Source organism: Tympanuchus pallidicinctus, unplaced genomic scaffold (genome assembly GCF_026119805.1).
Source record: "Tympanuchus pallidicinctus isolate F22 unplaced genomic scaffold, pur_lepc_1.0 scaffold15, whole genome shotgun sequence".
Lineage (NCBI taxonomy): Eukaryota > Metazoa > Chordata > Aves > Galliformes > Phasianidae > Tympanuchus > Tympanuchus pallidicinctus.
Window position 1 is genome coordinate 29,270,523 of NW_026294669.1, and position 25,185 is coordinate 29,295,707.

Consider the following 25,185-nt stretch of genomic DNA (forward strand, 5'->3'; position numbering starts at 1 on the left):
ATCAGAGCAGGCTCCAGCATGGGTTCACAGCAGGCAGATCCTGCCTGAGCAGCCTCATCTCCTCTTACGATTGAGTGACACAGCTGGTGGTGGAGGGAAAGGCAGTTGACATAGTGTCAAAGGCTTTATGAAGCCCAGGCAGACTGTCTCCCACAGCATTCTCCTGGAGGAGCTACCAACCTGCGGCCTGGACAGGAGTACTCTTCACTGGATCAAACCTGACTGGAGGACTGGGCCCACGGAGCAGTGGTGGATGGGGTTAAGTCTAGCTGGTGACCAGCAGTCACAAGTTGTATTCCTTGGCTGGTTGGTATTAGGGCATCCTCATAAGTTCACAGGTAGCACTAAGCTGGGAGGAAGTCTTGATCTGCTTGAGGAAGGCCCTACAGAGGGATCTGGATAGGTTGGATTGCTGGGCTGAGCCAATGAGTTTTAACAAGCCTAAATGCTAAAATCCTGCATTTCAGTTGCAAACACTAAGCAGTGCTAAAGGCTTGGGGCAGAGCAGCTAGAAGGCTCCATGGAGGAATAGGATCTTGGGGTGTTAATGGACAACCAGGTGAACACAAGCCAGCAGTGTTTTGCCAAAAAGGTCGATGGCATCCTGGTTTGTATCAAAGATGGCACAACCAGGAGGGGCAGGGAGGTGAGCATCCCTCTGTGCTGAGCTCAGGTTCAGTTTTGGAGGTGCTCAAGAGCTGTGGAGTCGTGGAACTGAGGGACACGTTTAAGAGGCACAATGGTGACGAGCTGACGGTTGTCCTAGCTGAACACAGTGCTTCTTCCAACCCTGGCTCCGTGGGAAGGTTTCACCGCCCGCAATTCGGACACGGATTTGGCGGGGCGGGGACAGCGCCAAAGCTTTCGGTTTCGCCTTCCCGCCACCGGGCCCTTTCTGGGCACCGGGAGCATTTCCCCGAAGTCACGTGGTGCAGCGCTTTCTAACGAGAGCCGCCACCGCGCCTGCGCACTGTGCCGCTCCGCGTCCCGCAGGGCCGGGCAGGAACGGGGCGGCAGCGCTGAGGGAGCCGAGCAAGCAGGGCCAGCCCGGGACTGGGAGAACAGCGGCCCTGCCTCGCTTGTATCTCGCATATCCTATTTCGTTACACGCTGCTTCTCGAACACCCCGCGTTCTGGCACGCACTGTCACGCTGCTCCCCTATCTCCTTAGAGCCACAGGCCGCACAGCCTTTCCCTAACGCCTGAGACCCGCGCGCACGGCTCCAGAAACAGCACAGCTCGCGACCCTCATCGGAAGGAAAAGGGCGGGGGGCGGGGCGCCTGGCAGCGCCGCGTGCGCCCATTGGTCCAGGCGGCGTGGGCCGGGCTCCCATTGGCCCCGCGGCGAGTCCCCATGGCCGCGTCCGTGCGGGTATTTCTGGGCGCAGGCAAGGGGCGCCAGCGGAGTGCCGGGGCAGCCTGTTCCAGCGGGTGAGTGCGGGCAGCGCGGGGATGGGCGGTGACAAGGCGCGGGCAGGCTCGTATCTTACTGCCCCTCAGGGTCAACTGTGACCCTTGGACTGGCCGTGTGCTGCCGCGCTGTGATGGCGGTCACTGCGCAGCACGGCTTTTGTCTGTTCCTCAACTTTAGGCAACCTGCGTCTGCTGCACAGAGTGCTGCCTTAGCCTGAAGTCTAGGAGTTAGAAGCAAAGTACGACCTAGGGAGGGTGGGACAAGGCTCCGGGGGGACCTGAGAGCAGCCCGGCAGGCTGTGAGAAGGAACGGGACATGGTTTTTAGCAGGGTCTGTTGTGACAGGACGAAGGGAAAGGCGTCAAACTGAAAGAGGGGAGACTTAGACTGAATATAAAGAAGCAAAGCTGGTTCTGACAGGTTCTCAACAATACCAAGCAAAGCGCTCACAGGTAAGCCAAGTCATATAGGAAGAAGAGTCAGACTCACCCACCTGGTGAAGGGTTCTCTGGCAATACAGCACTCCCCAGGAAGCAAGCCAGGTCCAAGAGATGCTCTCCCTTCAGTGGCTGGCCTTTATATGAGCTATGGGTGGCTCCCCTCGCAGCCCACCCCTTCTGGTCAGCTGTGAATCACAGGTGAAAACAATCTGTGCTCCGTGGGCACCAACTGCCCTTCTCCAGGTGCTCCATCACCACTTCAAGCCCTGACTTAACATCTCCCCTACAACTCGTAGCAGTGCTGATACTTTCAGTGCTGTGAAAATTCTGTGTTCAGAGAGGAAAAGAAATGCAACTTTTCATAGGGAAGAGTGGTTTAAATTTTGACTGACTTCTGTCGATGCAACCAGCATAAAGACGGTCTTAATTTTCAGTTTTTATAATTAAAAACAGTACAGAAGAAGTTGAATGATGTTTCAGTTGTTAGTTTGTTCCATTTCATCTAAAAACAGAACATGCTTCTGTTTGCTAGAACACTTTTCCTTCAATTTTACCCTGACCTCCAATTTTGCCATTTTAATGAAAACTTAGAATGGGTGATTTTTCACTAGGTCAGCTCTAATGTTAACTTAAGCATTTACATTTACACTGCTTTTATTCCCCACTTCCCAGGATGACTCAGTGGTACCAGCTACAGCAACTTGACTCCAAGTTTTTGGAGCAAGTTCACCAGCTGTACGATGACAGCTTTCCTATGGAAATCAGGCAGTATCTGGCACAGTGGCTGGAAAACCAGGATTGGTAAGCATAAAACTGACATCTGGGTTGTGTGATAATAAACATTCTGGTACATGGATTAACATGGCAGAAAAGTAGCGGGGAAGCAAGCTGCTGGAGACATAAGGACACCTTTGCTGGTAGAACATTTTTTAGCTGTGTAGCTAATCGTCTTGAGAAGGGGTGGGAATCTAGTCTGCATAGGGGAACCTACATCTAGAGTAACAAGTACACCATTTACTGTTACCTCAGTTAATGTCAAACAAAAGCAGCTATTTTAAGGCAGTCAGTTTCCCTGGAACCCCAGGCTCTCACCATTCATCAACGTGGAACTGTTTTCCAAAATTTCTATGGAAATGTACGTTGTATGTTTAGCACTGTACAGTGTGCACATGCATCACAGTCACTTCCAGCTTCCTAATGTGCATGGAATGGGTCAATAATGTCACACAAAATGTGGCAAGAGTGGCACAGAGGAATAGCAACAGTTTTCTATCAAGGAATGCGAAGCAGAAGGTGAGCGAATGAGCCTAACATGTTTGAAAGCAGCTCTTCCTGCTCACGTGTATTACAACTGGAGCTGGGGATTAATAAAACGTTCTCTGTAGTGCATTTTGGATGCTGCTTGAAAGTATTTAACACAAGCATACTTTGAATTTATTCTAGGGAACATGCAGCCACCAATGTATCTTTTGCTACGGTGCTATTCCATGACCTGCTGTCACAGCTTGATGATCAATTTAGCCGATTTTTGATAGAAAACAACTTTTTGCTGCAACACAATATAAGGAAAAGCAAACGTAATCTTCAGGTATGCCCTGACCTATGTTTAAATACCTCCAGTACTGCAGTTGGATGACTCTAAGCAGAATATTCTGCCATGAGGGATTTTCCAGAGAGCATTTGAGTACCCTAATTTTAAAAGTCAGAAATCAAACATTACTCCATTTTTATTTTTGTTTTTAGTTGGCCACAGTTACAAAGTTAGTTTCATTAACAGTACAGTTACGGTTTCTGAGAACTCAAGAAACAGAAGTTGTGGTTTGTAAGGTGTTTACTGCGTGTATTTGGAGTACCTACAGGAATGCAGTTTTGCTTGCCCCATTCCTTCCCCAAGCAGTTTCTTCAGTGTCTTGAGAAGTCTCTGATGCAGAAGGAACACAGGAGAATAAATCATTACATATAGCTACAGAATCACAATAAATAGCAAGGAATCTGTACATCATATTATACTGGGTAGTGGATGGCACTGCAGAATGTATTTGTGAACTTCATTACTTCCCTTGTCTATGCATTCCCAAGTGGCAGCCAACATCCCTCCTTTATTTTCCTGAGCAAGAGCTGTACCTGTAAAGCTAGAAACTATACCTCCAAGGCGTGGAAATGTGGCTCTCGAGGGAGGACAAACTGTCTCCAGGACTATAGTGTGCTCTCTACCTTCTTCCAGTAACATCTCCAGCCCTCTCTCGTTGTTGTGTGACAAGTCCCATCAACTCTCTGTACCCTAACAAAACTAAAACAGCAGGCGCAGAAACTACTTCTTAGAGGTGGTTGCAGTCCTTGTGGTCTCGAAACAAGATACAACTCAGGCTTAACCAGACACGTGTTATTCTTGTGAATTGATTGAATGAAATATAAGAGATTACACATATAAAATTTAACAATAGCCCATATTTAATGCCAGGATAACTTCCAAGAAGACCCCATACACATGGCAATGATCATCCATAACTGTCTGAAAGAGGAGAGGAAAATATTGAACAGTGCACAATTGTCTAATCAGGTAAGTCAGTTTTGAAACGTCCACTGCAGTTGTGTCTGCCCTTTACTTGGGATACCAGCTGGTTTGAGTAGAATGAGCTATTCAGAGGTGGAAAGGGCCAGGAAGTAATTTTGATTCTTTGAGTGATGTGAACAACTGGTTTTAATTCTTACTATAGCCTAAGGTGCTCATCAGATTTTATTACATTTTAATAAACAGCATTTGCCTTATTTCTCCAACAAGGTTTCAGCTTTCTTCCTTCTCCTTTTTATTCCTGATTCACTCTTTATTGAGCAGCTGAGCTTTAGTGGGTCTCTGGACTGTCTCGCAAAGCAGTGCTATTCTTCCTTCCCAGCTACACTCAATATTTATGTATCTATTTGAAACTGAACCGCTGAACCATAGGCAAAGTATATTCTTCTCCTCATCAGTTCTTTGGCAGTGCATCTGTCTGGGTTTTCCTTTCCAAGAACTGTGTTGCAATAAAAAAAATCCACAGTTAAGAAAGCCGTGTACTACGTCCAATCTACTAATGAAATAAAGCGATAACTGTCTGAGCACAGCCTGTTCTGAGACAGAAATTCTTCCCTTTACAGCAAATTTTTGATAGTGTTATAGAGGGAACTAAGAGCATTGGAGCATAGGCTTTCAACAATCATCCTAATGCAGCTGTGTCTGAAATAGCTCTCTTAAGTATGCAACCTTGGCAAAGCCGTTCCCAGATACTTTCCTCAGAGCTGCAGTGCAGCTGGCAGTTTCTGTGCTGACTTATGAAATGAAGCACCCAAAACTTCCTTTTCGGTATTCCATATGTTTCTATTAATAATCATTTTAAAAAAGGAAATAAATCTTCTTCCACATATCGTTGGCACTACATGAAACACCATAGCCTACCCTCTGATTTCTTGTAAAGGTTCTTATTTCCCAGAAGAAGTGAACTTATAAGCACCATAAAGAGAGACACTCCTGTTAGACAGTACTCAGATTGCCATCATGGTTCCATTTCAGCTTATGTTGGGAACCTTTACCAGTTTGTAAGTTGCCTGCATTGGCAAAACTAAGTTTCTAACACTTATAGTAGTTACATGTGGAACAAAAATCCTGTCTTTGAAACTACTGGAACTCTCCCTGAGAGAAGTCACAGTATGAGCTTCAGTGCTGAGAGATCTGAAGTTTGCTTTAATGCCCTGTAGGAAATAAACTGCACACTGCATTACCCTGTATGCCAGCCTCTCTTGTTCTTGTGCCTCTCGCTTTTGTCCCCAGAGCTCAAGTGGATGAAATCCGACATTTAAAGGAGATGTGATCCAGGCTTCAGCGTTGCTGTTTTCCTGGAATTTATTTGGAAAATGCATGAAGATAAGCAAATATAACAAAAAGAATTTGTGCAGAGAATTTTTATAGCTTTTTATTGCTAAGACAAAACATGCAACATCTCCGCATGAAAGACATTTCTTCACCCTTTTTCTTCACAAAGTCACTTTTATAAAAAAGTACTATGATTTATCAGAACAAGTAATACCACAGCTAGGCTGTTTGTCAACAAAAGCCACCAACTGACATTAATTAAGAAGCATTTGCTGTTAGTTAGTTCAGTCTTGTTTGACTTCTGATTTTGTTCTGCTTGCCTACCTCAGATGGAAGTGGGAGGTGTACAGAACACCATGACTGGGATGCTGGACAAACAGAAGGAGCTTGATGCAAAAGTTAAGGCTGTAAAAAACAGTGTTACAGTAAGTATAGCATGATGCCAGCTGTATTTGAAGTAGTTCTTATTGAATCATAAATGTTAAAGAGTTTTCAGCGTGTGAAGTATTCTTTAAAACAACGAGCATAAATTAGGCAACTGTTTTGTTTTCTACTCTGTGATCAGTCACTGATACATAGCAAATCAGTATTTGTCAGTGGCACTGCAGTACGGATTGGGATTTGGCTATTGTGGCAATATCAAATTTCTTGTGCTTAAATTTTAGCAATAAAAACATGTCACCTATATGGAATACTATGCAACCAAGGAAAGATCATAAATTGACATTTCTTTGTTTACTTGAATATAGAGATTTTTTTTCTCCTGTTAGTATAGTTAATAAATACAGTCCCAAGAGTAAGCTTTTTTCATGCAATTCTCAAGAGTTTGTAAAAAGTTGAAGATGCCATATGCTGTCCCAGATGGCAGCCTAGGTTCTTCTAAGTTCTCTCAGCTGGTATGGCCAGGCACTGAGGGCTTTGTGTTTTATTATGGACAGATTTTTGTTTGCTGAAATGAGAGAGGGAAGGTAACTAGATAGTGGTTAACTTTAGAAATATTTCCTCTTAGGGAATTCCAGGAAAAGACATTCATCAGTGTAAGTGCTTGTTGACAGTTTGTTGGCAGATCCTGGTCAGACACAGTCTTGCATAATGTGAAATTCAGTAATTGTTCCGTCTTCATTCGTGCTTTATAGGATGTAGAACAAGACATCAAGACACTAGAGGATGTGCAAGACGAATATGACTTTAAACATAAAACCTTCCAGAATAGAGGTAATTTACTGAGGACATACCTTGTTGGGTGCAGTTCATAAGATAGCAGAGTTTATTCTTATCTCAGGAAACTAAATTTTATATGCAAACCTACTCATCACATCTCTCCTCCATTACTTCTGCTTTATGCTGAAACCTGAATTCCCCAAAATAGATTTTCTTTGTCTGTTCTTACAAGAGCTTTTTTTGCTAATGCAGTGTTCTTTTGTCCTTTACATCCATTTGCTTCTAGAAACAGCAGACCATACAGACTCTAACTACACTGGGTTCATTTTGTAAATATATATGGCTCTTTCTCTCGCCCCTCCCCACCATTTTGTTTCAAAAAAAGCTTTATTTTCCAACACAAATTTACAGTTGATTAGCCCTCACAAGAGGTTTCTGGTTGGGAAAGGGAGCATCGAGCCCCATTCTTGCTCTTTGTACTTCATGGCAGGCAGCGTTTCCATAAGGCACATGGGTGCTTCTAACTTAAGGTCATTGGGCAGCTGAAGTGGTAGTTAGGGAACACTGCATGGGAGCTATCAGCCTGAGTTTTCCTTACCCCTTCTTTCCTGAACTCACAAGATCATGCTGCTGCAGTTTTCCTCAGATTTGCAATTTGGACTTATTTTACAGAGTATGAGCCCAATGGTGCATCACAAGAGGAATGTAAGAAAGAACAGATGAATCTCCAAAAGATGTTTCTCTTACTTGACATCAAGAGAAAGGTAACACCTTAGTTTTCTTTCAGAAGACAGCAGCACTTGGTTTTGAACACTTTCACTGGAATGACATGTCATTCCTATTCAAAAACAAAAGACTCTGGTCACATACGGAGTAACATTTTGTTCTTTCCATCCTTAATGGAAATCTACAATATTGCTGAGCAGTAATATTTCTCTTCTAGCTGCCTTTACCAAACTCCATCAGGTATAGCTCAGAGAACACCAGGAAAATGTAGTAGCAATAGTCATGTTTTTAAGGGGGAAAAGGAGCAATCAAAGAGCTTGCAGCTGTATTTCAGTTAAGCAGATTTACTCATTGCAGTGCTCAAATTTCCAGCAAACACTACACTATACACTTGGGAGGTACGTAGATGGAATGCAACTCTTTAGAGGTCAGTGGTACTAAATATATGTTGTTTCTCCACTTAGCCTAGCTAATGCTCCAACTAAGAAGAGGTAGGTGGGTTGGAAGAACTGCTGTACTGATAGAAAGAAACTATTACTTAGAAGTCATTGCAAAGTTTTGCAAGGCACAGCGTTATACAGAAAAAATAACTTGATTTAGCTGAAGTATTTTTAATAAACAGGTCACTTCAATATTTCTTTAGGAAGTGGTGGCCAAGATAATACAGCTATTGAACACCACAGAGCACACACAGAGTGCTCTTATTAAGGAGGAGCTGGTGGAGTGGAAACGGAGGCAACAGACTGCATGCATTGGTGGCCCACCCAACGCCTGTCTTGACCAGCTACAGAACTGGTAAGCTTGCAGTCAAGGATTGTGTTGGTCAGGCACTCAAAGTATGACAGACCAGACCTGTCAGATATGCCACATGTGCTGATTTTGTTTTAATTGTGTCACAGCTCAACTAAAGGTCAGTGATGTTACTGTCACATCTCCAATGAGCAAGCAGTGCTAACCCTGCAGACCTTAGGGACAGTTACCTTGCTGCTGTCTCAGCATTAATACAGTGAAAACGTGCTAAAAATAACAGGACTATCTAATTGTAGGTTCACCATTATTGCTGAAAGCCTGCAGCAAGTTCGTCAGCAGCTCAAAAAGCTTGAGGAACTGGAGCAGAAACTTACTTACGACCCTGACCCCATCACAAAAAACAAACAAGTCTTGCAGGACCGAACGCACAGTCTTTTCAAACAGCTTATCCAGAGGTAACGGGCTAGAAAAGCCTTCTAGTGATTGTGTGAGTGAATGGATCTGGAGTCTTCCCTTCTGTTTGCTCAGTGTTTCATGCACGCTGACTTGCATTTTCTGAGGTTTTCCTGAGTTTGTCACAAACATTAATTGACTATTTTCAAGATTCTCTCCTTTTTTGTTTTTTTTCCAGAGGTTTAGGCTTGTGGAAAGGGTTTGTGGTCTGCCATCATTTCAGTCAGCAGGGCCTTTGCTACAACATGTATTGATTACAGAATTAAACTCTAGTCCAGTAGTCCATTTCTTGCTTTCAACTTCAACCCTGCAAACCAGCTCAAGTAAATGGATGCAGGAAACCCACACCAAGCTATGCCCAATATAAATACACACCAGATTGTCCCTCCTTTTGGCTCTGGCTGCATCTCCCTTGTCTCCAGGAAGAGACAAGGGAGAGCAGCCCTGCCTGTGTCCCACCTCTATGACACAAGTTACTGTAGCTAGTACATGCTACATGTAGCTTCACAGTCTCATTCTTTAAACATATAGTTGACAATAGCTTGTGCTGCAGAAGATTTGAGACTAGCAGATACAGAGCAGAGGCTTTGATGCAGTATGTAACCCCCTGTAAGGAGACAAAGACCCGTTCACGTGCCTTAACCACTAGTCTACAGTTAGAGAATATAGGTATTATTCTTCAGCCTAGTGAAGGTCAACAAGGAAGGGCTGTATTAGTCTAGTTTTCTTATGTGCAAGTGGAGGGAAGTGTCTCAACTTGCTAAGATGCCCAAGACGTGCAAATACAATATACCTGTCTGTACAGCGCAGAGCTGCACAAACAGCACCCGTGATAGGAACAGTTTGGAGTGCATTAGAACAGGTTTGCCTGAGGAGTTTGCTCTGTGGGGTTAGCTAGCCCTTGCTGAATTCCCAGTCTAGTTGATCTAGCTCTTGGGTGCGTGTTACAGTGCTGTAACACAAGCTGAGGAGTGCAAGTGAAGCAAAACTCCTCACCTGAATTACACAAGTTACCTCCATATTTACACACTGTTTGACTTCGGGGAATTTGGAGATGGTATCCTGTCCTCCCCAGACAGTGCATGTATTTAGGAAAACAGACACCTTATGAAGTCTTTAAGTTATGAAGTCTTTAAGTTATGAAGTCTTTAACCCCACTGAAGCAAGCAAAGAAACCCACGCACAGCCTGAATTAATAGATAAAGCATGCAGTATTACTGGTAAATCCCCATTCTTTTCAAGTTCTTTCCGTATGTAACTTCATGTTACTTAAAGAATACATCAACAAATCAAGGCATTAATCTGTTCTTTTCATAGCTCCTTTGTGGTAGAGAGGCAGCCTTGCATGCCAACACATCCACAGAGGCCATTAGTCCTGAAGACAGGAGTACAGTTCACTGTGAAGCTGAGGTACGTTTTCTGTTTCTCCTTCTTTTGTGTTAAGCCTTTCATTTGATCGGCTTCCTACAGCTGGGATGATTGCACACCTTACAGGTAGCCCAAGTGATGAGCTCAAGGGGACAAGGTAGTGCAACACGGCAGCAGTCTGTCTGCTAACACATGTAACTTCCAGTTTTTACCTTTGACTAGGTGTGGTGATGATTGAGTGTCTGAGAAACAACCAGCCAGTAGTAGGTCAGGTACATGCAGACCATTTGATCATGAATAACTCACTTGCCAATCTATTTTTATCTCTAAATCAGGGGCTGGGATCAGCTGTACAGACACTGCAGATTTATCCTTTCACTTCATCTTCATTAGCTAATACAGAGCAAGCTTGGGGCCAGTACATGATTTTGAGCTCTGCAGCTTAAATATATCTGTGATAAGCTTTTCCTCTTTAGTGCTGCTATCTTTTGCAGTGGTAGTCATTTTATTTCTTTTTTCCCCCCCAGATTGCTGGTGAAATTGCAGGAATTGAACTACAACCTGAAAGTGAAAGTGTTATTTGATAAGTATGTTGCATTCCTTTCCTTCTACAAGGCAGTGCTTCTTTTGACTGCTCAAACCAATTGCTTCTCTTACACAAGAGATTCCACACAAGCATTTTTACCAGTCCTTAATCAACTATTAGAACAACCAGATCTTCCATATACGGAATATTTAGAAGGTTTTTAATTTTTCTTTTTTGACAGAGACGTAAATGAAAAGAACTCAGTCAAAGGGTAAGTGGCTTCACACATATATCGAAGTTGGGCTCTTAAAATGATTTCAGCCCCCTAATTCTTTTCTCTCTCTCTCTGTAGATTCAGGAAATTTAATATTCTAGGAACAAACACGAAAGTAATGAACATGGAAGAATCTACTAATGGAAGTTTAGCAGCAGAATTCAGGCATTTGGTAGGAGACTTTCTTTACACATTTAATTGTGTGAGCAGAGGGTGTGGGAGGAAGCTGGCAGTTTGCTTACTTGTCATTGTTTACTTGTGTAAAAGAGGAACCATTAATTAACATTGTCTTCCCTTTTCAAGATCTTAGGCCTGTTTTTAATTGAAATGCTATTGCTTTTGTCATTGAAATAAGGCCAGACAGGCAAAAAATTCTTTGCTGCCATATGGTTTATGCTGCAAGGAGTTGGTTGGAGGAGAAGCCATAGCATTTTTGCTTTTTCTGAGGAAAACCCAGAGAAAGGAGAGCACGGAGTATTTTAAAGATCTTTGAGACTGGAACAAGAAAACTAAGCAATTCCTTTTCAACAAGAAATTCAGTGTTTTTAGACTATACAACACTGGATTTACAGAGTGTGACAAGTGAATTAGATTGCTTCTGTCATTGCAACAGGAAAGGAAAAAAAAATACTTGATACTCAAGTCCTAAACCAGTTAATGTGGAAGTCTCTTTGTTATCTGGAAGAAACACTACCAGTTTCCTGAACTGGACAATAAATTCTGAGGTTTTGTTGAATAAACCAGTATTTCATCTCATCCTTCCTGATTTCATTCTGCTTCTGTTCCTATCAAGTCTCTTATATAAAAGGCATTGCATCCTAATGGTGCAGATGATATTTTCACAAATGAATACTTAATAAAAGACTGGTACCAAGTAGAACCAGGCACTAGTGCAGCAAGTTTACATACTGTTAAGGAACTACAGCACGCAAATGTTTGTGTATGCTACTGGTTAAAATAAGTGAGTGACAGATTTTTACTGTTGTTTTTTGCAGCAACTGAAAGAACAGAAGAACGCAGGAAACAGAACAAATGAGGTATGCAACAGTGACCTCGTTCACAAAGCCAAAAGAACATTCAGACATTTAAGACAATGCTCCATTCAACCCCATTAAAAAACACAGGGGAGTCTCACAACCAGTAGAGTTCAGCACTTGTGGGAAGTGATCTGTGTGGGAGATGCTTGCATATGAGAGCTACTGCCAGAATGGCGTCCCTCTGGACTCTCCCTCATTGGCACTAATTTTAACAGGGCTTCCCAGTAATTGCAGATTTTTCTGTGGCTTATGGGTAGCAGCCAAAATAGAGATGTTGAATCTCTGAACCATCCTAACTCAAAGTTCAAGGAAATCAGTGTCATCAGTTGACTGGGGCCTGTAAACCGTTTCTTAAGTCCAGTCAAGGAGCATCCCAGAGCCACTAACCTTGGGAAAGAGGTTTCCCCTATAGAAAATCCAAAGATTTTGATATATATATTCTTTTCCTTCATCTTCAAAGGGTCCTCTTATTGTAACAGAAGAACTTCACTCTCTGAGTTTTGAGACACAGCTGTGCCAGCCTGGCTTAGTAATAGATCTAGAGGTAAGACTTAAATGGAAGAAATGGAATTAACTTCCTCTGTGTCATGCCTCTATTTGACAGAATCACCCAACTCTTTCTAGTATATCATACTGAATTTCTCTCCCCTGCATGTACGTTTTCAATGAAAGAGATAAGGCAATACAAGCAGGGAGTTGGAATGGAAACAGGTTTGTGAGTCATCTAGTGAAGGACTGCAGCAGAGATACAGAACACTCTGACATGTTTCTTACACATCCCTTCCAGACCACGTCGCTTCCCATCATTGTCATCTCTAATGTGAGCCAGCTTCCAAGTGGATGGGCTTCTATCTTATGGTTCAACATGCTGTCTACTGATCCCAAGGTACGGGCAAAACAGAAACACTTCTTCCCTTCTTGCACATAGGGGTAGTCTGCACAGTATCCAAAGTGTAGTTTTCAAGCATTCAAGCTGGAGTAGAGCTTGAATTTATGCTTACTGACTGTACATTGTATTTTTCCATTCTGTTCTAGAATTTGTCCTTCTTTCTAAACCCCCCTTGTGCAAAGTGGTCTAAACTTTCTGAAGTTCTGAGCTGGCAGTTCTCTTCCGTGACAAAAAGAGGACTTAACACAGATCAACTGAACATGCTGGGAGAGAAACTACTTGGTACGATCTGCTTCCATCACTAAGCTTTTTGGTTCAGCTGAACAAGCAGGTGGCCTGTTTGAACTGAAGCAAGTTCTATGCGTTTTCTACAATATATTTTAAGTTTTTGCATCTTGTCACTCCTTTTCCCATTATGCAATATCACACTGTAGCAATATAGTGTGCATATATAGCACTGTAGCAATGCAGTGTTTTGCAGTTTTCAATACAGAAAGAGTTTGCAAAAGAAGGTCAGCGATGAGAAACCTGTAGTCCTACCCTTGGAGTTTTGTATGCCAGGGCAGCACTAATTAGAGCTACTTCTGCCTTTTGAATAACTACTAAACATGCTTTAACTAGTGTTATATCTCTAGTAGCTTTAACTTACCATATGCCCCCCAGCAAGGAATGCTTCCTCTGTCTGCCAACATGTAGTTGCGATACTGAAGCACACAAGCTATGGAACTGTTGAAGCACATCAAATTAAGATTCTCCAAAACCAGCATCCTTACTAAGAGTCTGATCAGCCATGGGTTTTGTTTTCTGAACTACGTGTCAGTTTGCCTGATAGGCTGGGCATCTGTCACAGCTACTGAGTTTGCATGGGGAAACTCAGAATAAAAATACTTGATTTGGTAGTTTCCCAATACTGAAGTTTCAGAAAGCATTCAGTAAGGATGGTATTTAAATCTCATTTCTGCACCTAGAAGTAGTTATTTTAAAAATATATTCCAGATGCATAGTATATAGCCTGTAATGGAAAGAATCAGGCCCAAATACATTCACTGTCTGCAGAGCTGCAAAGCTCTAGATACTGTGATCACAGCACAGGGGTTTCTTTGCAGTTTTGATGCAATTATGAAACACACCATTAAAATAAGGAGGGGAAACGATTGCAACAGGAACAAGAAGAGAATAGTTAGGACAGACCTAGGAGTCATTTTCTGAGTCTAAAGCCTACGAGTTTACAAGTAAGCAACTTGGTCTAGAGGGAGGTGTCCCTGCCTATAGCAGGGGGTTGGAGCTACATTATGTTAAAGGTCTCTTCCAAGCCAAACCATTCTATCAGGAAAATTCTTAAAGATGTTGCAGAGTCTGCTGAGCTCCTACCAAAAAAGCTTCTGGCTTGCTGTTTACTTGCTCTGCTGTAGAAGAGATGTGTAATTTATTTTCAAGATGCTCCCATGAGGAGATCAACTGATAAATATCAAGTGTAGCACAGTGTACAGAGTGTCAGAATTAATTGGCTCCCGTTAGGCAAAGCTTGTGTTGTAATCTGTGGCCTGCTTAAATGCATTCTCATGCAGTGAATTTCAGATGGGAATTTACAAGTGCTCCCTGTGCTAGCCTATAAAATACAGCAGCCTTCCTTTCATTTTCCTTCTTAACCCACCACCTCAGAGTTTTAGGTTAGCACTCAGGATTTGCTGCTATAAGTCATTTCCTGTCAGCAATGTACAGATTGTGACTGAAGTTGATATGTTCTGTTCAGGGTCAACAAGTGGAGGATCTCACGATGGCCTTATTCCTTGGACAAGATTCTGCAAGGTATGAACTCCATTAAGAAAAGAAATTAAGATCTTGTTTTTGTTTGTTCTGTTTCATATTTCTGCCCATCCAAGAACCAGAGCCTTTTCTGTATTCTTAAATGAGCACAGTTGTCTAAGAGTTAAGCAGTGACACCTGTGAGTACTGTAGGTTCAGGCTGTCTTTTCTTTCTCCCTGCCTCTTGCCTTAAGATTCAGTACATGATTCATTTCCAGTATCTCGTGTCCCTTTGAAGTAGAGGTGGGGTGAAGAAGAAAGGGAAGAAACATGCAAGAACAGGAAGATGATGGCATTGTTTCAAAGAGCTTGCTTCCTCTCCAGTTAACACTCATGCTTCCCCATCTCTGAATTTCAGGAAAACATAAATGATAAAAATTTCCCTTTTTGGCTGTGGATAGAAGGAATCCTGGAACTTATTAAGAAGCACCTCCTGTGCCTCTGGAACGACGGGTGAGACCTGAATTAAATTAATAAGTATCAAGCCTCAAACCTCTCACTTCATGGTTGCATTGTGAGGTTGTGCTGATACTTTGAATTGAATCAAGTATATCTTGTAACCAGAAAATCCTGAAGCAAACCAATTCTAGCAGTGAGGAAGATTTCACTGACACAGCTCCTGACAGCCAAAAACATCACGTGTCCAAGTTGCAGAGGAGGACTCTGATCATTTAATTTCTGACTTCTGCTTCTGCTACAAGTAGATTCTTCCTACACGACAGAGCCTCTTTTGTGTTTGTCAGCCGAGAGTAAAGTACAATAACATGTAATTCATAAAGTCATCACCCATGTTTAAAAAAAAAAAAAGCCCCCAAAAAAAAGACTTCCACAGACAATACCAGTGATCCTCCGGTAGGTGGCAGCTGCCAAACACCAAACTTTACCTACCATAGGAGTCAGGGAGCTAGTCTTTAATGATAGAACAGTGAGTAGTAAGTCTGAAATTGAAAGTCGGTTCCGTTTGCCTTTTTATACTGCTTTATCAAGACTTGCATTCCAGTACTACTGATTTCAGAAGTAACTTCTGCCAAGAACAGGTTCAGTCACGTTCATAACTGTGCATTTTTAGTGGTCTGTTGGTATTTATCCATATTTGGAAATCCTATCAGCAGCTCCCTCATCACAGGGGATCCCACAGGTCTGCAAGACACACAGCAGAATTGCTCTTGCAGCATTCCAGAGCAGATTTCAAATTATAACCACCCAGTTCTAGATGAGTTTGGTCTAAGCCTTTTAAATAACGGCCTTGTTTCACTTCCAAACAGAAAACGAGCAGCTAACAAGAACAGAACACAACTTCAGGGACTCATTGAACAAATGACTAAGTATTAGGAGAACACTTTTTTCACACTCAGGGATGGGAAGGCAGAAGACCATCATTAATGTGCTTTTGAAGCTAAAACTGCTGTTTAGGACCTGAGCAGCACACACAACTTGACTTCTGCTTCTACAGCCTAATTTTGATAGCAAGAGACAGTTTCTTTTATTCCAAGCTTAGATAAATGTTTAGATAAGCCCCTAGACAAAAGGAAGAGCGATGAGGGGAGCAGTGCTGATTCATGGATCCCACCGTGCAGCTCCAGCCTGTCAATCCCACTGCTGGCTTCCCAGCTGCACACAGGACAAAGCTTTCCAAGGGGCTTTCATAAATACGTCAGCTCTTTTAAGTGGAAAAAAGCTTTTTAGTTTCCCTAGTTAGACCAGTACAGCTTAGATTTTATATTGAAAGCTTAACTCAACGTTTTTTTTCCCCTCCCAATGTACAGCTGTATCATGGGTTTCATCAGTAAGGACAAAGAACGCGCTTTGTTGAAGGACCAGAAACCAGGAACGTTTTTGCTGAGATTCAGTGAAAGCAGTAGAGAGGGAGCAATCACCTTTACCTGGGTAGAAGGATCTCAGAATGGTAAGTTGATAACAGAGAACACTTCTGTCTTAGAAGTATACATTTAGAGTACTAAGTTTTCATGCATTTCTCTTTCACACTGTGAGACAACGCAACACACCGCCCTAGCAATTCCACCCTGCCAAACAGCAGGCCGCAAACAGATCGACACCTCATGTGGCATAGTTGATAAGCCTTACAGTTAATAGTGCTAATTTTCACCTAGGTCTATTGAGACTTCCCAGATACAGCATCTGACCTGAAAGGTTCTTAAGCATGGACCAAACACACTGTCTTCCTGCCTAATTAGGTTCCCTCTTAGCAAGATATCTGCAGCACGCATGCGTACACATACACAAAAAAACCTGTATCTCCTTCCATCTAGCCCCACATCACCTCCATCAGAGATTCCTCTTCCAGGAACTGTTCACTACAGCTGCATTTGGTCCTCTGCACTACTGTTCTCTGTCTCCACTTCACTTTGCACGCAATATGCCTCTCCATCCCATCTGTTCTTTTATTCTCATGTTCTTCCCAAGCGAACTGCATGTTCATTTATCTCATTTTCTTCACAGTTGTCCTTCCTCCAGTTTCCAGGAATGGACAGATGAACTCCTTGATACCTTAATTAGCTGCACTACTTTTTTCTCACCCTTGTTCAGGGAAGCCTGGAAACCCTGAAGCTGCAAAAAGATACAACCTCCCTTAATCCTTCCAGGCCTCTCACCCATCATTCTGCTTAAATCAACTCTGCCTGCCTGGATGTTGACACTTCATTGGATGAGCCCAAGGCTGCTTACAGCTGGAATAGGGAAAGCACTGTACATGCTTGAATCACCTCTTCATTCCTTCTCATTGCTGTCCTCACACCCAAGTCATCCAAAAACTGAGAAAGAACAAGTGACAGGGTTTAGAACTTTCAGGAAGGCCTCATATGTCTCTTTTTTTCCCATAAGAGTTCCTCAGTGGCTTTCTAGGATCAAACCTCCTAATAAGCAGTGAAGTTTGAATGTTGTCATCTGACAGAAGGTTGCCAAGGTAGCGCAGCTTAAAGCCTTTTGCTCACCTGAGCCCTGTGTTTTTTGGAAATACCTGCAGGTTTTCCACAAAGTCCTAGAAGAAACTTGGAAACTAACTCTAAGAGTAATTTCTTCTCTCATCTGTAGAGCCCCAGTTCCACTCAGTGGAACCATACACCAAGAAGGAGCTCTCTGCTGTTACTTTCCCTGATATCATTCGCAACTACAAAGTGATGGCGGCTGAAAACATTCCTGAGAATCCACTGAGATTTCTGTACCCAGATATTCCCAAAGACAACGCCTTTGGCAAATATTACTCCAGGCCCAAGGAGGGTAAGTGCTATAAGAGGCTCATGTTGGGGTAAGTGCTATAAGAGGCTCATGTTGGGGTAAGTGCTATAAGAGGCTCATGTTGAGCGTTCGTTCTTGAGTTACTTGGGCACCGGATCGTTTCCATAGCACAGAGAGAAGAGGCAGCAGTGGGACTGAATGTCTCAGCAGCCTGACCCGTGTTGGAGTGCTGCTCAGCTGAAAGCTGAGAACAGCATCTGCATTTCAGTAGCTTAAGAAAAGGTTGCTAGAGAGGAACTACGCTAATCAGCTCAGAACCTGAGAGCATGATTATCTGTGGCCTCTAATGCACTTGTATGTTTGCCTGTGATATACTTCAAAAGAGCAGGTTCCTGCTAACAGCTGGATCCATAATGGTCATGTTTACTATTGCACTGCACTGATACTGGGGCCAGATGGGGTATGTTGATACAACCATGTGAACCTTTAGGAGAGACTGTTTCCCTGTTTCAGTAGTGGAAAAGCAAAAAGTGAGTAAGAAATAAAATTAATTAACCACAGTGCCATAAAATGCACAAGAGAGATCTGTGTATTGTTTTGGCCACAAGCTGTATTTGTATCAACAGAGATGGCAGCAGGAGATAAACTTGCTAATAAAAAACCAAGCCATTTATTTTTCTCTCTTTCCTTGAAGCCCCAGAGCCTATGGATACAGATACTCCCAAAGGAAACGGCTACATCAGGACTGAGTTAATCTCTGTATCTGAAGTGTAAGTTCTCATATAAATGCTGTTTTTTTTTTTTTAAGAACTAAGCATGATTTTTTCAGCTGTAGCTCATCAGTGTTCATAACATTCAAGTTGCAGGTGCCATCTTTCCTCCCTTTGAGGAGGTGATCAGCCCACGTTTATATACTGTTATCTCTAAAGCAATTACAATTTTAAAGTAAAAATACATTAAAAAAAACAAACAAACAAAAACAACCCAAGGCAAAACATTCACAGATAGGCCAACAATCATGTACAGAAAGAAGACTGACTCACCCAGCTGGTGAAGGGTCTCTCTGGCACTGCAGCACTCCCCAGGAAGCAACCCAGGTTCAACAAATGCTCTCTCTTCAGTGGCTGGCCTTTATATGAGCTATGGGTGGCTCCACTCCCAGCCCACCCCTTCTGGTCAGCTAAGGAGCACAGGAGCAAACAATTTGTGCTCCCTGGGCAGACACAGCCCTTCTCCAGGTGCTCCATCACCACACTTCAAGCCCTGACCTAACAGCTCTCCTACAGTTAATGGAACTTCAGGGTTGTGAGGCAGACATGGTAGCCCAGCTGCACCTCGGTTCTTTAGCAAAGGTTTCTTTGTCCTCTTCTTCTATTAGCCACCCATCCAGGCTCCAATCTCCAGAAAATCTGCTGCCCATGTCTCCTGAAGAGTTTGATGAGGTGTCTCGGATGGTGGACCCAGCAGAGATTGACACAGTGGTACGTATCACAAAGCATCTATTTGCAGGAGAATTGGGATATGTTTCCATTTCTCTTCCCCCCACCCCCAGCATTCTCCCTCTTCCTTATGGGGAAATAGAAAAGGAGGAAGGAAAAATGCTATAATCTTTTGTGCTCGGGGAAGGGAGAAAAGCAGGAGATGGCGTGCAACTCGGAGGCGCTGCTGCACCAGTGCCTGTGAGGTGCTGGCTGCTAACAGACCAGTATCATCCCTGTGTTGTACTTCAGGAAAAAAATTACCAACAAATTGAAGCATGGCTCCAGCCCCACAGTAGTTTGAGCACCAGATTCACATCTTTGTATATTTGAGGAGGGCTTTATTGTGCTCTGTTGCTAGCTAACAAGGCAGTGTTGGGGCTCCAGTCTGCTTGTCTATTTGACCTGTAATTTCCTTATTGCAGATGTGTTCAGCATACACGACGTAAAGTTAGAGCTTTTTACTGCACCACTAGCACAGCCAATCAGCTTCTGCGTCCTGCTCTACAGTTGGGCTTCAATTCTTTGGGAAGGCTACACGTAATTCAAAGCACATCAGTTTCTCAACCTGAAAGTCCAGTAGCAATTTCTAATCAGGGGGGAATGTAAGCAGCATTTGAATAGCCTCTGTATGTGCACTTCTTTATTTCAAATTGCATTAAACAATTTGCTATTGACAAGATGCTGTACCAGAGTGCAGGAAGAAAGGAGAACAGGAACAAGGGGCCCTCAGCAAGAGCGAGGGAGAAACATACACTGAAGCATGTTAGTGGAATGGAACAGCTAAAGTAGCTGGCTGTACATAGAATGCTTCAAAGGAAAGCTCGTTCTTTTGCAGAGGGTCTGTTCAGAAAGCCTTCACCTGCTGAGCAATTGCTTCTGAAAAACTTCATGTTTTCTTCTGCATCACAGAAAAATGAGCAGATGAACACTGCAGGTACACACCACAGCAAATCCGTGTGCTGCTGCAGTTTGCTCTGGCTTTCTTTGATGCAGGCATAGCGTGCTGCCCTGCAGAAGAACATAAACCAAAAAACAGTTCATTTTTGCTTATTTTCATAGTAAAGGCTTCTTGGGTAGGATGCTTTGCATGATCTTTGACATTAAGAGCACTTCTTAGGACAACTAGTTAATACTTCACTGTTAAGAGGTAAGGTTGCCTTTAGCAGTGGGTCTCTTGGACTGAGAGCATTTATTAGTCCAGACTGCTAATTAGCACACAGCTGATCAGAAGGGCTCCACAACACTGATGCTGGATCCCACATACTTAAGCAGTTCCTACTGCAGCTTCTGAGCCTGCTGCCATGCACTGCCACTGCCTGGGAGATCAGGACTGCAGTGCTACTTTGCTGCCATGCAGATATGCCAAATCGATCCACTGATTGTTAAATAAAACAACCAGTTCAGTTTAGTGTTGTGCCCAAGATGACCTATGTGGCCCCTGAGAAAGCTTGAAGGAAGTAAAATATGCAGGACCTAGCAAAGTGTTCCTACACTTTATTTTTTTGTGCCAAACATAGCTGAGGTTAACAGGGAATCACAACCGGTGACCTGATATTTTCATGTTATCACAAATAACTGAATGCTAAAATTTTGGTGAAACAAAAGCAGACATTTGTTTCTTGACTTACATCTTCTACCCACGTTTTATGTGCCAGTTTGTTTTCATTACTTGTAAACTACAATGTGAGCAGCCAGGATGAGGTTTTCTTATGAGATTTAAAGCAGTGGCCCTATGTCAGCTTTGCCTCTTTTGGGCCAGTAGTCCCAAAAGCATTATTGTTCTTTTCACTCCCCACTAAGAGACTGTTTTTTCTGCTGTTTTAAATAAATGGAACTGTGTACTGACACTTGCCCTGTGTGCTGTTTTGTTCTTTTATGATTATAATGCACCTGTAACTGGTTAATTATTCACAGAATAGATACAGTTCTGGTGCTTAAAGCAACGTATGTGCTTTCAATGTAATGCATTGCTACAGGTCAGTCTGCATTAGAGTTCTCAGAACAATGGCTGTCAATTTTTTTTTCTTCAAACCAACTTCAGTAGATTCTGCTTGGATTTCTGATTTAAGCTATAAAATAATTGGCCTACCACTAACCTTCGTGGGCCATCAAGCTGACCCCACTGGTGCCTCGCCTTGCTCTGCGGCCATCGGGCGATACAACCTCTTGGCTCAGGCTTTCACATTTTACACAGCCAGAAGACAACTAAAAGAAAAGAAACTGTTGAGATGAGGGATGGAAGAGTAGGCGAGAGAAGGATGGAGCTGTTGAGGGCACACGGCCAATCCACGTCAGAATTGCAGCATTAACGGACACAGCAAGTGAAATGACACAGCCCTCTACACATAGACTTCATCAGCTCACTTGGTTGCACAACAGAAGAGAGCAGATTAGGTTTTTTAGGACAGAAGGTTTGCATCTCGATGCAGTCGCACAGAAAACCAATAAAAACCCACCACCAGCTTCTTGGTATTTCCATTTATTATGCTGTAAAAAGCAACACTATCTGGATTTTATTTCTTAAAATAAATAGCTTTCATTTTCAGAACCAGTACAGCTCAAGTTTAGATTCATTCATGGGAAACTGCTAGAAATACATTCATCACTGTCTGTTCCCCACAAGACAGAATCCAGAAGTCAAGATCAGCCCAGTCAGTTACAATGTCCAGAAGTACACTGCCAATAAGTACAGTCACTGATAGTCCAGCTCTGAAGCAAAACAAAAATCCGGTACAATACATTTTGTTCACAAAGGTTGGCTAATTAATGCTAAGACTATCACAGTATTTCTGAGTACAAAGCATTAAGTTAGCTGAATTCAGTTTGTGGTACAGAAGAAACGTGACAAAACAAAGGTGTGAGGGAATCTTCTTTGGAGCATAAGGAAGTCAGCACTGGAAAAGATAACCAAAAGCTATTCACGTTAAAACCTACGTGTCAGTGTCATAGATGATGAACAGCCAAACCAATATACTGCATATATTTATAAATAATGCCATGTCTAAAGAGCTGCTTTGCTTAATCGGACGTTACAAAATAACGCATCTTCTCACAATGAGAAAATACTAAAACTATCCAGCAGAAATGCACTTGAAGCTAAGACTGGCTAAAAGCACTCTGTAGGATCTAGAAAGCATTAAGTATAGGGACAGCTGTGAGTTTTTAAGTTAATTCAGTTAAAATGCTGCTTTGGGGAGGTTTGTATATACGTGTACTATATAATAAGCCTACCTTTTGGAAGTGCCTGTTTGAGCAATGCAAGTTTCAGTTAAATACAGTGAAATCAGGTATTTTTCTGAGAAGCTGAAGGATATGTTCTCATAGAAAAATGGAAGAAGTCAGACTATCACCAAGATACTGGATACTAGAGCCCATGTGAAAGACTTCACACCACTATGCTTGACTTAATAAATGTGTTGCCAGAGAAAACGAGCTGAAACTTAGCGTAGGGTGCAGCAGAGAAGAGGCCTTGAGCTATTCAGTGACCAGTGTCACTGGCTCAATAAAGAGCCAAAGGCCGTTGGATTCAGTTCTCAACTAAAACTAAGGTGGCTGTGACACAGGTTGTGAAGAGAATGGGTTAGATGATGTTTGAAAGCCTTCAGAAAAATAGCTGATCTTCAGGAAGAAAAGAACAAAAAGCACTGCAGCTTAATATCAGTAAGATTCTTCAGAAAAAGTGTTTGATAACCATGCAAAACCATGCCAGCCAGTGCAGAAAGGTGATTTCAGGGCTTTAGACATTCAGATTCATCCAGGATTTCATCAGCATGAGGACAGCCACTGCTTGTGATGAGTATCAAGCACTTTTCCATTTGATTTTTCCTCCCTGTGGGAGGCAGTATGGCATATCGAGTAGAGAACTGTACAGGATCTCAAGAGGATTTCTTCTCAGCTGTTATGACCTTCTGGGTCATTCTGGAGAATGCACTTCTCTCAATGCTTCTGATTTGCAAAAGAAAGATAATGCGTTTCGGATCATCTTCATAAAGTGCTTGGCCCACTCTAGAAAGAATCTGTGCATCGATTCTGGAGGATTTTGGTGCCCACATGCAAAGTTTGAACTTCAAGATCTACTGATGCTTTGTGTTTTGTGCCAGCATAAAGCCTGCTGTTTGTGCTATTCTTAAACATGATTTCCATGTGCCACACCGACTCTCCTTTAAAATCCACCTCCGTCCAACAACTGCGGAGTCTTGTGAAAGCAAGGCTCTTAACTTGGAATCCCTGATCATCTGAGGTTTCTAAACCACAGCACAGCATTGGTAAAAACAATTGCACGTGGGATAGGGAACATCACAGTTCTGCAAACAACAAAATATCTGCATCTACATTTCCCATGCCAGAGCATGTGCTAAGCTGCTTCTGCAGTAAGACAAGAAGCGCCACTGCTCCAAGACATCGCCTAATTGCACTCCTGTTGCTGAGCACCTATCCTACACCAGCATAACCCCACTGACATCCCAATTCTTGATGGATGGCAGTGCAAGAAGAGAACGTTCCCAAAATCTGGCTTATCTCCTGCTCCGCTCATGCTTAGATTGGCTCTGTGCTCCTTAAAGCTGTTTCACTCCATCTGTGTTCCTCATACAAGCCTAAATGTAGTCAGATTTACATGTAGTATTTGGTTTAGTGTTTTGCCTTTCACGTGCCTGCATTCCCCTCCCTGGTTCCTGATGCAACTGCCAAGAACAAAAAACATCAGCCCAAAGCAGAGTCTTGCAGCTTGTCAAGGCTTACCCAAGTGCAAATATACCTGCAAGGAACACGACTGCATAGAGTGGAAGCATCCGCTTTCCCCAGCCACGGGGAAGGACCTTAGCAGCTGAACATGGAGAGAGGAGGGAGGAAAGACAAGGGGAACTGAAAGAAATGCTAAAGCAACACAACAAAAAAAAAACCTAAACACTGGTAGATGTTACAAATCACGTTCCCCCCTCCTCTGTGCCATTTGGTCAAACAAACCTTAAAACAGATGCCATAATGAGACTACCTCTAAAAACAAGCCTAAGACCTTTGACAACTGTCACCTATATACTCTTTTGAGATTTACAGAATGTAAACAAGCTTGCATGGAATCTTCTTTGTTTTTTAAGAAGTGAGTGCAGATCCTTACCTAACACACCCTGCCTACATCTACATCAGCATCCTCAGCTTTCGAAAACCTCACTGCTGCTCCCACCTGTACTCCGGCTCATCTCGGCCATACTGCAAACAGAGGGCTGTAGAAACAAAAACTGAGCAAAAAGAAATTCCTGACCACACACCAGAGTTCACATCCAACACAAAAAATAAATTAAAGTAGTGCACAGTAAAGCCAACAACAGCTAAATATTTGTATACATCAATTATATGCAGCATGAGGTAATATTGCTCACATTATGGAGGGAGATTCTTAGTTGGTTTTGTTTTTCTTTTCGTTTTGAGAGAGATTGGATTTGTCCTGTGCGTATAGAAACTCCTGTAACATAACACTGAAGTAACAGAGACTTCTGTAAAATATATACCACTATCAGATAGAAACACACACGCTCTTTGTTACTTAAGTATACCACAATTAAATAGGTAACTGATTGGATTCTTAGGATCTAGCTGAGAATGATTATAGTAAGCCATCCAGGTTTTTATGAACCGTTCGGTTCTCCTTGCCATTATTGGAATCCTCTGATGGTGTGTATTGGACCTGATACTCTTGGAGAATTTTAAACACATCGTGGTGTCCAAAATGTAAAGCTTCATCCATTGGAGTGTTATTCCATCTACGGGGAAGAAGACAGTATTTCTAGGATCAGCATGCAAGCACGGGGCTAAAAGCAGCA

At 42.7% G+C, this 25,185-nt stretch overlaps 2 protein-coding genes and 1 long non-coding RNA gene across 5 annotated transcripts in view; 1 reads left to right on the plus strand and 2 right to left on the minus strand.

Moving 5' to 3' along the window:
* The first annotated feature begins 1,304 nt into the window (after nucleotides 1-1,304).
* Nucleotides 1,305-21,213, plus strand: STAT1 (signal transducer and activator of transcription 1). Of its 2 annotated transcripts, XM_052675795.1 has the most exons (24): nucleotides 1,305-1,431; nucleotides 2,526-2,654; nucleotides 3,297-3,441; nucleotides 4,315-4,413; nucleotides 6,030-6,125; nucleotides 6,837-6,915; nucleotides 7,534-7,625; nucleotides 8,231-8,382; nucleotides 8,634-8,792; nucleotides 10,108-10,200; nucleotides 10,686-10,745; nucleotides 10,926-10,955; nucleotides 11,037-11,130; nucleotides 11,954-11,995; nucleotides 12,456-12,539; nucleotides 12,783-12,881; nucleotides 13,031-13,166; nucleotides 14,638-14,693; nucleotides 15,049-15,143; nucleotides 16,457-16,596; nucleotides 17,742-17,927; nucleotides 18,580-18,655; nucleotides 19,264-19,366; nucleotides 19,789-21,213. In XM_052675795.1, the coding sequence occupies exons 1-24, from the start codon at nucleotides 1,355-1,357 to the stop codon at nucleotides 19,810-19,812; spliced, it is 2,346 nt and encodes a 781-aa protein (XP_052531755.1). In that variant the 5' UTR covers nucleotides 1,305-1,354; the 3' UTR covers nucleotides 19,813-21,213. The 2 variants fall into 2 exon arrangements, with proteins under 2 accessions (XP_052531755.1, XP_052531756.1); XM_052675796.1 differs by lacking the exons at nucleotides 18,580-18,655; nucleotides 19,264-19,366; nucleotides 19,789-21,213 and adding an exon at nucleotides 18,012-18,534 and having other exon boundaries at nucleotides 17,742-17,955.
* Nucleotides 3,563-19,279, minus strand: LOC128077112 (uncharacterized). The gene is made up of 3 exons (XR_008204834.1): nucleotides 18,929-19,279; nucleotides 5,610-5,723; nucleotides 3,563-4,864 (listed from the first exon to the last, which is right to left on the minus strand). It is a non-coding gene; the product is annotated as an uncharacterized LOC128077112 (long non-coding RNA).
* A 616-nt stretch (nucleotides 21,214-21,829) lies between the features above and the next one.
* Nucleotides 21,830-25,185, minus strand: part of GLS (glutaminase) — a 52,029-nt gene continuing 48,673 nt past the window's right edge. For both annotated transcript variants that reach the window (XM_052675799.1, XM_052675798.1), the window contains one exon: nucleotides 21,830-25,125. In XM_052675799.1, coding sequence (XP_052531759.1) covers nucleotides 24,969-25,125 — 157 coding nt within the window. In that variant the 3' untranslated portion in view covers nucleotides 21,830-24,968. The remainder of the gene's footprint in view (nucleotides 25,126-25,185) is intronic.